At 37.3% G+C, this 13,323-nt stretch overlaps 1 protein-coding gene across 2 annotated transcripts; it reads left to right on the top strand.

Annotated features, from left to right (window-relative positions):
* The first annotated feature begins 283 nt into the window (after positions 1–283).
* On the top strand, positions 284–12,976 carry acsm3 (acyl-CoA synthetase medium chain family member 3). Of its 2 annotated transcripts, XM_027143299.2 has the most exons (13): positions 286–732; positions 2,102–2,312; positions 3,937–4,144; positions 4,440–4,583; positions 4,820–4,976; positions 5,278–5,357; positions 5,849–5,972; positions 6,679–6,759; positions 6,921–7,022; positions 9,980–10,107; positions 10,771–10,870; positions 11,552–11,671; positions 12,543–12,976. In XM_027143299.2, exons 1-13 carry the CDS (start codon positions 493–495, stop codon positions 12,627–12,629), a joined length of 1,782 nt encoding a protein of 593 aa, XP_026999100.2. In that variant the 5' UTR covers positions 286–492; the 3' UTR covers positions 12,630–12,976. The 2 variants fall into 2 exon arrangements, with proteins under 2 accessions (XP_026999101.2, XP_026999100.2); XM_027143300.2 differs by lacking the exons at positions 10,771–10,870; positions 11,552–11,671; positions 12,543–12,976 and having other exon boundaries at positions 284–732; positions 9,962–10,086.
* Positions 12,977–13,323: the final 347 nt, after the last annotated feature.

Raw genomic sequence — 13,323 nt, 5'->3', positions numbered from 1 at the left:
CAGCTTGGTGGACATGGGATTTGATCTCATGACCTTCTGATCATTACTCCAACACCTTAACCACTAATTAAATTAATTACATGTTTCTGAAAGGCACCGATGTTTAACAACTGAATATTTACCATTAGAGCCTTTTCCTAATCACATGAGTTCTGAGGTTTTACAAATTCTTGTGCACTGGACCTGAACACAGCCTGAGTGTGTGGAACACAGCCTGAGCGCTGTTTCTGATTGGCTGAGTGGTCGCTCCTGGTAACGCCCCTCTCCCTAGTTTATTCTAAGGAAGTGAGATCACATAATAAACATTCTCTTAAAGACGTAGGCGTAGGGCCTTAAAGTTTTTACTACTTTCTTGATTAATTGGGAAAGCGGAATCAAACCAGAATCAGAACCACAAGGAATTTGGTTCCAGCTGTTGGTGACTCTCAAAAATACAGCATAAATAATACTATAACTGTACTAATAATATATACAATAATATAATCGTGCTGTATGACGATGTGTTCGCTTGCTCTACGTTGGCGTGGTTTTTTAACCCACGCGTGTAAGAGGAGCTGCTACGAGTTTAACACAGCGAGCAGAACGCAATGGCTACAGACTCACAGGAATAAAACAACAAGCCCGAAAAACTTCACCGACTACAACAGTCTGATGCTTTTACCCAAACCGAACATCCCCTCATTCTTCAACTTCGCTAAAGATGTGCTTGACTTCTGGGAAGAAAAGGAAAAGGTACTACATTCTGTTAGTGAATTTATTACTAGCTATAACTATTAATAGCCTACACATGTAACAGCAAAATAAAGTGGGTATTAATAAAGAAATAGTATTTAATATATTATTATTATTATTATTATTATTATTATTATTAATTATAACTAATTATTATTATTATTTAATAATAATACAATCTTATTGTATTATTAATTATAAATAATAATAATCATAATAATAACAATTATTCTTATTATTTTTCTTCTTCTTGTTATTATTCTTTAAAAATATGTTATAATTCAATTATAAAACCAATGGGCTATAATGCACTAAATATGAATTTAGTCTGTCAATATATCATTTACATTTCTTGCATTTAGCAGACATCATTATACAAAGTGACTTACAGTTTATACAACTGAGCAGTTGTTAAGGGTCTTGCTCAGGGGCAGCTTGGTCAACCTTCTGGTCAGAAGTCCAACAGCTTAACCACCAGGCTACGACATCCCCATTTGATTTTTAATATAAAATTTTTAATATCAAATTAAAAATACCATGGTCCAAATATTTTAACATTACTATATATGTAATACTTTATACTTTGAATTATAATTTCTAAGCATAGTTTACACAGTTTTGTTAGCATAGTTCATGGTTCATATTATTTCATGTTTCACATTGTAATTATTTTAATGAAATATAATGTAGTGTTACAGGGGGGTACGGTGGCTTAGTAGTTATCACGTTCGCCTCACACCTCCAGGGTCAGGGTTCGATTCCCGCCTCCGCCTTGTGTGTGCGGAGTTTGCATGTTGGGGTTCGATTCCCCCCTCCGCCTTGTGTGTGCGGAGTTTGCATGTTGGGGTTCGATTCCCGGTCCGCCTTGTGTGTGCGGAGTTTGCATGTTGGGGTTTGATTCCCGCTTCCGCCTTGTGTGTGCGGAGTTTGCATGTTATCCCTGTGCCTCAGGGGTTTCCTCCGCGGTCCAAAGACATGCTGATTGGGATCTCTGGAAAATTGTCCATAGTGTGTGTGTGCGCCCTGCGATGGGTTGGCACTCCGTCCAGGGTGTATCCTGCCTTGATGCCTGTGACCCAAGGTAGTTCGGATAAACGGTAGAAAATGAGTGAGTTAGAGATAATGTAGTGTTCAGCTGTGTGGAGCAAACTGTCAGTATAGTCAGAAAGGTCATAATTTAATTTAATTGTTAATGTATTTCTTAGTCATGTGCCCCTTTTCACATTAAATATAAAAACAATAATAGTAATAATAATAATAATAATAATGTAAAATGATACATTTCTTTTTGACTTGTGCAAGTTGCATATCATTTATGCTTAATACACCTGGCACAGTGATCCAAGCTGAACAATGTCTGTCTTTTTAGGCAGGTGGGAAGTCACCTTGGCCTGCGCTGTGGTGGGTCAATGATAGAAATAAAGAAGTCAGGTGGAGTTTTGAGGAGCTGGGCTTCTACTCTAGAAAACTAGCTAATGTTTTGATTGATAAATGCCGTTTGGTAAGAGGAGATCGAGTCCTTCTCATCCTGCCAAGAATCCCAGAGTGGTGGCTGGTCAATATTGCCTGCCTCAGAACAGGTAATCACACTTTTGCTCATGCCTGCATGAGGAATATCACAGTAGTCATAATCATCACATACTGGGCCTTCTATAACAGAAAGAAAAGAGTATGTTATTATTATGACTACTGTGGTAGTCATAATCATAACATACTAGGTTTTCTATAACAGAAAGTAAAGAGTAATATAATTTGCAGTAATATAACAAGTGCAATTTACTATGTTTATTGTGATTGACAGTAAGAAAAAAGTAAATAAGTCATAAATAATACACTGTGGTGTTCAAAAACCACCAGACAAGTGGATGTTTGTGCTTGCTCAGTCTCATGGGTTGCTTGCCTAGAACATAAATGACCAGGCTAAACAAAGTTAGCTAACATAAAATAATAACCTATGGGCAGTAAGTTAACTAGTTATGTGCCTTAATACAAACTCTGGGTAATAGACAGATATGTGAATTGAGTGACCTGACATCTGTAGTCTATGATCTTCAATAGCACATGATATTGACCCGCGAGTTTTAATAAATTTCAATTCAGTTAAAAAAAACTCTAGTGAATTTCATGAACAAATGAAATGAAAACAATGGCACCTTTTTTTGGTCATTTCTGACCTTAAACGAAAATAATGTTTTACCACTTCCACATTTTATGAGGATTAGTTTTAGACCTGAACTGAGGACTTTGACATGATCTTATGTAGGGAACAGGGCCATTTCTTCTTATGCTGTTGAAAAGACATTTTTGTGCTGGTCTCACACACTTCTGCCTGATAATCATCTACATGACAAAAGTGACACATACCAAAACCAGGCCTCATAAATGTGTTATTGTAGATGCCAGTAGTGGTGGAAGGCTTATCAGTAGGCTGTAAATGTAAAACCAGAGAAAACAGGGATTTTCAGTAAACACCAGTAAAAGACAACTGATTTATGTGTCTTAATTCTTGTAGAGATCTAAAGCTTCTATAAGCTTATTTAAGCTTCTATAAACTATATGTGCCGCCAAGAATCTGTAAGAATCTGTCACTGAGTGTGAGTATGCTTTCGTTATTAAGTTTGAAACAGTTTACAAAATGACCTGAAGACAAACAATGTATATTAAGAAACTGAAATTCTAAACCTTAATTGATTTGCAGGTCGAACACCGTATTATTCTTTCAATTCAATTCACAGTATTTCATAGATTTCATTGATTTATTAGAGGCAAGAGGTTCATACAAATATTCTATAGTCAGATTATTATGAGCACTCAGTGTGTTACCAGTGTGTTTAATCAACTACTATGTTTTAGCTTGACAAAAAAAGCTTAGCTACTTTCTTTGCATGAGGTTTACAATGACGTAACCATTATTCTTCAATTGAGCTTATAATTCATTTTCAGTTTTACATGGCACGTCACTTAAATGCATTCAAAACAAACAAAAAAGAGTGACACAGGATGTATTAAAGTGCTCAGCTCCTTAGAATTAACAAATTTCCAATTGTTCTGTTAAAATTTACCAGAATAAAAAATGTTTATGTAGTGTCTACAGGAGTGCCTTTCTGACCCCCTGCCACCCCTGTGACTAACTTGCACAGGTATTCTCATCTGAATCCTACAACAAATTGTTCAGATCCATACACACTCACTATTCTCTGACAGGTATAGTTCTGATCCCTGGAACATCCCAACTAACAGCCAGAGACATCCTGCATCGTTTGCAGGTCTCCCAAGCAAACTGTCTGATCACAGATGAGAGTATGGCACCACTGATAGAGGCTGTGACTCCACAATGTCCCACATTGACCTCTAAGCTTCTGCTTTCCAACAAGGAGCGACCAGGCTGGGGCAACCTTACAGCAGTAATGGGGTGAGAGTGTAGATTATGTTTCCTCCTTTACATTCCTGTTACTGTCATGCCTAAGCACACCCTTTACTCTTATGCATGTATGTTGCATTATTACAGATGTTACTAATGAAAGAACATCTGCATTCCTTCCTATTTGTGAATTCCAACACAATACTTAATTCATATAATTCATATTCAAATATTAACATATATAATGGTATATATAGCCTATCCAGTGAATACCAATATATGAGAGTGAAGGCTAAAACATGCTCTCCTAGGACATTTAAAGTCACTCCATCTTTATGACCTGCAGGAGTGCTTCTGCTGAACATGTGTGTGTGGACACATGTAGTGACGAGCCTATGACCATCTTCTTCACAAGTGGAACCACTGGGGCTCCCAAAATGACAGTTCACAGCCACTGTAGCTATGGCTTAGGGCTCACCGTCAATGGCAGGTGTGTGAGTGTGTTTGTGAGATAAAACTGCAGAAGGTTGCATTAAATAGAAACACAGAATAAATCGGCTTCCGTTCATTAAAATATGGACTGTGACCAGATTTTAATTGATTTTAAACTGAGAAAAAAACTAAAATTTCAAGGATCATAATTAGCATTTATTATCATCAGTAATATGAATCCTAATTTTATGTGTAACTTTATATGTGTGTATATTTTCGTTTTTGTTGATGCAGGTACTGGTTAGATCTTACTGATGACGATGTGTTTTGGAACACCTCAGATACAGGTTGGGCCAAATCTGCATGGAGCAGTGTATTTGGCCCCTGGACCCAAGGAGCATGTGTGTTCACACACCATATGCCACGCTTTGACACTAACACTGTCCTCAAGGTGTGTTTATAATAAATCAGAATGATAGTTTGATTGAATGATAGAATGATTGTTGCTTATTTTATGATTATGGAACAAACACCTTCTCCTTCTCCTCCTGTTTTAGACATTGTTTGTTAGTGTATTGTGTGTGTGATAATATGAAACTGTAATACTTCTAGATTATCATACTGTAATAAAGTCAAACCAAAACAACCCAATGTTTGTTTAAATGCCAAAACATACACGCCAATATTTTAGTGTATGTTTAAGTATTGTAATATTCTAGTTAATCTGAAACCATTTTCACTTTGTCTTTTAGACTCTCTGCAGATATCCCATCAGCACATTCTGTACTGCACCAACAGCTTATCGGATGTTAGTACAAGAGGATCCATCCAGGTGATACATCAACAAATTTTACCTCAGCTTTGCATTCATAAGTTGTACCCACCAATAACAACACTTTATTGTACAATCACAGTAGGTTTTCTCTCTGTATGAATGTAATTTTGTTGGCCAAACACTGCGGTGGCCATTTGTGCATCATGTGCGAGCAGAAGACCACACTGACACCATCACACTCCAGGATGATAACAGCAGTGTACTTAGTGCCAAGATTGTGTGTGACTTGCTGGAACACTGGGACAGTTTTACTAGTCTGTAAAATAAACAAGTATCAGCACAACGAACATGCTAAAAAAGAGTGCATATTAGACTAGACATAGCAAATGTCTATATACCTTTATTGGCATAACCAGATCTCATGTTTTGTCTTAATTAACCCTGATTACTATATCTACATAAACTAAACTGTCAGTCTGTGCCGTGTAGCAGTGACAAGAATCAGACTATACTGATTGGCCTAGAATAGAGTGCTGTGTGTGTGACAGGTTCCAGTTTCAGGCTTTAGAGCACTGCCTGTGTGCAGGAGAGCCCATTAACCCTGAAGTGATGAGAAAATGGAGAGAGCTCACAAGCCTTGATATCTACGAGGGATATGGGCAGACTGAGACTGTGAGTGAATGAGGGAAGTGTTTTACTCTTGCTGTTTTAATGAAGCTTGGTATTGAATTTGATTTCAATAACACTATCAGCAGCGGGTTCATTTATAAGTAAGAATTGTTGATACTATTCAATTCAATTTATTTGTATAGCGCTTTTAACAATCCCCAATGTCTCAAAGCAGCTATACAGAAGTATGGAAATAGAAGCGAGAGAAATAAATATCATATAATAATGAAAAAAATAGGGATAAATAAACTTCAGAACCCTCCTAATGCTAAAGGCTAAACCAATAGAACACAGGCTAAATCCAACATACAGCTGAACAAATCAAAGTATCTATTTCTCATAAGCATATTATCTTCTATTTTGTATTCTACAAGCTGAAAACTTTGAGACAATTTTTTTTTTGCTTCAATCGTATTTGCTAACCTAATGTTGGATGATTTGGCTGTGTCAGTGTTGATTTCAGTCAAAGCACAAATTTGATTTTATTTGCCTTCAGATAACAATATGTGCCTGTGCCAATGTAGATGTTATATAATGTTCTGTAAACAGTCATTAAAGTAGCAGCAGGAGAATATTATTCATTATCTTTATAAAACAGAATTAAAACAGAGCCGGACCTAATTCTATAAGATGACATTAGCAGGAACATAGTTGGGTCTATTGTATCTGTAAACTGTAATCTGAGATTTTCTTTTTGGTCATTTATCAGGTTTTAATTGCTGGCACATTTAAAGGTATGGAAATTAGACCTGGTTCATTTGGCAAAGCATCACCAGCTTATGATGTGCAGGTAATTATAATCTCTGTAGACGTTGCTTTAATATTTTTTATTCTGATAATGTATTTTATTGTGTTTGGTTTGTGAAATGAATGTAAATGAATGAATTAAACGAATTAGCACTTGTATTTCATTTATAACTCACTTTGTTATGATATATGTGGTGGTTATAGGTTATTAATGAAGAAGGAAATATTGTTGATCGGGGAACAGAAGGAAATCTGGCTATCAGAGTGAAACCAGATAGACCATTCTCTCTCTTCACTGAATACTTGGTATGTACTTTCTGTTTTATTTTGACACTCCTCTTTTGTCTATCTTTTGATAAAATCATTATTCATTACATATTGTGACACATCTGCAATCTGAATAAATATCAGATATACGAGATACTTCCATAAAATGATGATTAAACTGTCATAAATTCAGTCTTTAACTGTAGATACACTGGGTGCAGAATGTGTCTAGACCCCTTTTGTTGCATACTTTATTGAGTTATACATTTAATTTAAAATATGTTCTTTGAATGTCCATTAATGTACACAAAATAAGGAATGACAAAGAATGAATGAATAAATAAATAAATATCATGTACTGTAATAGAAATAGGAAGACTGGTCAGAATTGAAGGAAGGAAGATCACAGCCAAATACAGTGAGGTTCTTAAAGAAAACCTTTACTAGATAGTTTAAAATCCATAAAACATGACAACGAAGCAACTTATACAGCCATAACAAGTCTCTTACAGGCCCAAGAAAAACCTACACTTGAGTAGCCCTAGTCAAAACCCTGTAGAACATCTATGGAAAGACCTACAGATGGCTGTTCTAAGATAGCCCTAAATCAGTATGTTTGAATATGAGAAAATCTACAAGGATGAATTGGAGAAACTGTCTAAATCTGGGTGTGTGAAGTGGGAGTCAAAAGTAATTGCACAAAAAATGATAAAAAGGTCTGAATACCTAGATAAATTAGAGATTCTAGTGATTAATTTGCAGAAAAATTGGTAAATTTGGTCCTGACGACATCCCGATAGAGGTCTGGAAGTGTCTAGGAGAGGCAGCAGTGGAATTTTTAACTAGTTTGTTCAACAGGGTTTCAGAGAGTGAGAGGATGCCTGAGGAATGGAGAAGTGTGTTAATGCCGATCTTTAAGAATAAGGTGACGTGCAGATTTGCAGTAACTATAGGGGGATAAAGTTGATGAGCCATACAATGAAGCTGTGGGAAAGAGTAGTGGAAGCTAGGTTAAGGAAGGTGGTGGAAATTTGTAAGCAGCAGTATGGCTTCATGCCCAGAAAGAGCACAACAGATGCAATTTTTGCTCTGAGAATGTTGATAGAGAAGTATAGGGATCTTCAGAGGGAGTTGTACTGTGTGTTTGTAGACTTGGAGAAAGCGTATGACAGGGTGCCAAGAGAAGAGCTGTGGTACTGTATGAGGAAGTCAGGAGTAGCAGAGAAGTATGTCAGAGTGGTACAGGACATGTATAAGAGGAGCAGGACAGTGGTGAGGTGTGCTGTATGTCAGACAGAGAAGTTCAAAGTGGAGGTGGGACTGCATCAGGGATCGGCACTGAGCCCCTTCCTGTTTGCTATAGTGATGGACCAGTTGTTAGAGGAGGTCAGACAGGAGTCTCCTTGGACGATGATGTTTGCAGATGACATTGTGATCTGTAGTGAGAGCAGGGAGCAGATGAAGGAAAACCTTGAGAGGTGGAGGTTTGCGCTGGAGAGAAGAGGAATGAAAGTCAGTCGTAGTAAGACTGAGTACATGTGTGTGAATGAAAGGGAGGGAAGTGGAACAGTAAGGTTAGAGGGTGAAGAGGTGAAGAAGGTACAGGAGTTTAGGTTCTTGGGGTCAACAGGCCAGAGTAATGGAGAGAGTGGGAAAGAAGTAAAGAAGCGAGTGCAGGCAGGTTGGAGTGGGTGGAGAAAGGTGATAGGAAAATATCATCGAGAATCAAGGGGAAGGTGTACAGGACAGTGGTGAGACCAGCTATGCTGTATGCTTTAGAGACCGTGTCACTGAAGAAGAGACAGGAGTCAGAGCTAGAGGTAGCCGAGCTGAAGATGTTGAGGTTCTCTTTGGGATTGACAAGATTGGACAGGATTAGGAACGACTACATCAGAGTCCAACTCATGTTGGACGTTTGGGAGACAAATTTAGGGAGGTGCTTTCACATCTATAGTTCGGTTCATTTGGACCAAAAGCAAAAAATTATACATTGTAGCTTTTTAGCAGTTTTGGTTCCTTTTCACACCACACTGATCGTTCTGTTCCGCACCAGTTGAAACGAACCAAAATGCAGTCATGTGATAACATCCACATCACTCATTGGCCACATGTCTTTGAGCGTATTTCCTAAACTGCTTCTCGATTGGTCAGAATAAACATGCGGGAACTCCAACGAAACTCCGGAACTAAACAAAAAGAGGAAAATACAGGAAAATACAGCATACACCATGGAGAGACGACTGCGTGCTGCAATTATGTTCGTGGTTGTAATCTACTACATTGCTTGTATACAGCCCTCTATGCAAAGTCTTAATTTTCAGAATGAAGCGCGGATGCGGCTTGAAAATAGCATTTTAATGCACTGCAAACGGCGAAGACGCATCGCAAGACGGCGAGCATTACTTTTGCGAAACTGTGACATGCTCATCTTTCGAAAATATTGCCAACAACCCACTATGGCAGCTGGTTTGGTCCAAAATGCGCAATACTTTTTGCAGTTAGTTCTGTTTAATCTCGGACCATGTTCTCACCACAAATGAACCGCTCCAGAGTTTGCTTGAAAGCGTACCGAGACCAAGAGGAAGGCCAAAGAGGAGGTATATGGATGTAATTAATGAGGATATGAAGCTAGTGGGTGCAAGTGTTGAGGATGTGACAATAGAATATAGGGATAGAATATAGGGATAATATAGGGATAGGTGGAGAGAGATGAAGAAGAAGTCAGTTTAAATACATTTTCTAACAAAATCAATTTGTTCAAAAAACAAAAGGGGTCTAAATACATATAAACTCACTGTATCTATTTGCAACAGAAGCAGATATGTTGCCTATAGAGCGTTTGTGTTTCTCAAACTTCTACATTTATTCACTTATACTTGCGTACACAAACTAAGTGACAGAATGGGACCACTTTGTCTAAGCCCAAGAACCAGTTAAAGCAGCTTATGGACCAAATTTTTGAGTGCTTTCTGTTGCAGTTTTCATACTGTTTGTAGGGAGAGCCGGAAAAAACAGCAGACTGTTTCTGTGGAGATTTCTACCTCACAGGTGATAGAGGGATTATGGACGACGACGGATATCTGTGGTTTATTGGCAGAGGTGATGATGTCATACTGTCTGCAGGGTAAGAGTGGCGTCAAAAAAGTTTCCCGGGTGTCATGATTCCATTATTTCTGTCTCAGATTTTCATTATCATTAAATGTAAAATAAATGAAATGAAATATATTAAACTCATTATTGATTGACCTTCTGAAATGACGTGTAAAAAAGCTTAAACTGGCTTTAAAAGATTGTCCCCTGCTACTAATAAACAAACTGTACCTTTTAATCAAAGGCGTGATAGATAACAATAGACTAAATATTGTTCAGGTACAATTGTTCATGTGGAGTCTTAGTAATATTTTATTACATATTGTAAAAACACATTTATTTTAAGCATATGACAGATCTTATAATAATATTTAATTAAATGTCTTTTAACATTTTTAATAATTTTTAACAGCATTGTCTTGTATAAAAACAACAGGAAACAGTTATTTTCATTATAGGTTATTATACATTATAAATCTCTTAACTTCGTTATTATTCAATTATTCAAATTAAAGTCTACTCTAAAATAGTCTACAGTGAAATTAAGAGGAAGGTGGTGGAATTTGGACATTAAGAAATATATGTCCAAATATATTTTAAGTAGGGGTTTAAGTAGGATTATGACAGTGAAATGTCAATGTACCTTTTCTTCCATTCTCTTTTTGATTCACTTTTAATTCTCTTTTGGCTTTCTCAGATATCGTATTGGCCCATTTGAGGTAGAGAATGCTTTGATCGAACATGATGCTGTGGCTGAGTCAGCTGTGGTCAGCAGTCCTGATCCAGTCAGAGGAGAGGTAACATACTGAAAACAGCCTGCTTCCATCACTTATTTTTTATGGAGCTGTTATTTTGTATGGATTATTTACATCACAGGCTTACAATGTGAGAGAAAACAGCAGTCTGCAGTCTACAGTTTATATGAAGGTGTTTAAACTGCAAGGTTATGTTTTTTTGCATTGGTATCTTTTAAAATGGTAATATGAAATCCTTGGGGGGCACGTTCGCCTCACACCTCCAGCGGGGTTCGATTCCCGCCTCCGCCTTGTGTGTGTGTGTGTGTGTGTGTGTGTGTGTGTGTGTGTGTGTGTGTGTGTGTGTGTGTGTGTGTATGTGTGTGTGGAGTTTGCATGTTCTCCCTGTGCCTCGGGGGTTTCCTCTGGGTACTCCGGTTTCCTTCCCCGGCCCAAAGACATGCATGGTAGGTTGATTGGCATCTCTGGAAAATTGTCCATAGTGTGTGAGTGTGTGAGTGAATGAGAGTGTGTGCCTGTGATGGGTTGGCACTCCGTCCAGGGTGTATCCTGCCTCGATGCCCGATGACACCTGAGATAGGCACAGGCTCCCCGTGACCCGAGAAGTTTGGATAAAAGCGGTAGAAGATGAATAAATGAATGAATATGAAAACCTGAATGTTATAGTTGTAGCTCTTTTTATAGCCCTCATATTCACTCCTTTTCTCTCTTTCTCTTATTTAGGTAGTGAAGGCATTTGTTGTGCTAACTTCAGAATATAAACACAGAGACCAAAATGAACTAATCAGACAATTGCAGACACATGTGAAAAAGGTCACAGCTCCATATAAATACCCCCGCAAGGTAAACACACACACACACACACACACACACACACACACACACACACACACACACACTTCACACACACAGAGTAAAAATACATCAATGAATATGGTAGTGGATAGCAAACTGTATGTTCAACAACATACAACTGTTTAACAGGATATAACTGATTTAAGTGAAGTTAATTTAAGTTAATTTTTAAATGTTTGTTTCAACAGCTCACACATCCAGTGCAAATCTGGAAGGCCTGTTAATTATCTATCTGAACGACCAACATGTATATTGATTTGCCTCTAGTTAAACATAATTTATGAGCGATGTGACTACCAAAAGAGTTCTTGAGAACAAGAAAAGTGAACATCACTCCCAGCCTATAGTCCTTACACTGGTTTCCAGTATGTCTACAGCCATGACCAAATCAAGGAGAAGCTGCATGTATTTTTATGCTACATAGATGGAGTTAACCTCCAGAAGACCCAAGCTCAATCCCAATTGAAAAAATGCAAAGAAGTCAAGGTTAATTAGAAAAAAAGAAGACATTTATTGTATTTTTTACTTTGTTTTTAATTAAAATGGATATTTATCTTACTATTTATATATTTTATTGTGTTTATTGCACAATATTTGACTTATGTTTTATTCTGTTATACTTTGACTTGCCAGTAGCTTTGAAATCATTTGCCCTGTTATTGCTGAATGCAGAACAGAATACATTAGGCTTGCCACTGAAACTAATTGTCTTGCCACCTTGTCATATTATTATAAACTTCATTGTGACCTTGCAGAATATAACTCCCAGGCCACTGTTCTACTCAAGGAAATGCATTTTTACCTGTGCAAAAAGAATTTTTTTTGTATGTTTTTCTAATTGAAATGTGTTTCATGATAGATTGAGTTTGTGGACCAGCTTCCCAAGACAGTGAGTGGGAAGATCCGGAGGGTGGAACTTAGGAAGAAGGAATGGAGTCTGCCCTAACTTTCATAAGCACTATTTACACTTCAAATTCAAAACATATAATCCACAGAACTAAGACTGTATACCAGTGAAGACTCAAAATCATTTTTAAACACACTGTGACACACACCATCCTTTTTTAAAATGCCCTAATGAACATAAATCTGTTTTAATTTCAGTTCAGGTGATGAATGGATCTGCAAATTAAGAAAAAAAATTATCTGGGAATCAACCTTGTATCTGGATTTTCTTTCTTCAAAAGTTATTTTAAACAGGACAATCTATAGTCAGATATGGATATTTCAATTCATGTAATATTTTGTACTTGTAAACTGCAACAAAGAAATATTTCATCATTGTCACCTTCATCTACAGTGTATTTGTGATAACCACAAACATCAACATATTTCCCTGTACTAAGCAAAGTACTGAACTGACATATGCCTTGAGTGTAATAGCTTTAAATTTGCTTGATTTCATTCTTTCAGTCATATTCACTAAATCACTTCATTCTGTTCAGGGTTGCCTTGCAGTCACAACCAGGTTCACATTCACTTACTAGTTTATTCCTAGAGGTAATTAACAGTAGCCAAAACATCTAGCAGTTTTTAGGAGGTGGGAGAGAGCCAGAAACCCTTGGTGTAAGTAACCACATGCTCCACACAGCCAGTACTCAAATGTAAACATTTACCTGCAGATGGAGACATTCTGAGAC

The sequence above is a fragment of the Tachysurus fulvidraco genome, chromosome 22 (genome assembly GCF_022655615.1).
Source record: "Tachysurus fulvidraco isolate hzauxx_2018 chromosome 22, HZAU_PFXX_2.0, whole genome shotgun sequence".
NCBI classification, from domain to species: Eukaryota; Metazoa; Chordata; class Actinopteri; order Siluriformes; family Bagridae; genus Tachysurus; species Tachysurus fulvidraco.
Note: the sequence above shows the minus strand (reverse complement) of the source record. Positions and strands in the feature narration are given on the sequence as shown.

Coding starts and splice junctions, on each gene's coding strand:
- acsm3 (XM_027143299.2), top strand. CDS start 493: ATGACGATGTGTTCGCTTGCTCTACGTTGGCGTGGTTTTTTAACCCAC. Junction 733..2,101: donor TCTGGGAAGAAAAGGAAAAG/GTACTACATTCT, acceptor CTGTCTTTTTAG/GCAGGTGGGAAGTCACCTTG. Junction 10,108..10,770: donor GATGTCATACTGTCTGCAGG/GTAAGAGTGGCG, acceptor TGGCTTTCTCAG/ATATCGTATTGGCCCATTTG.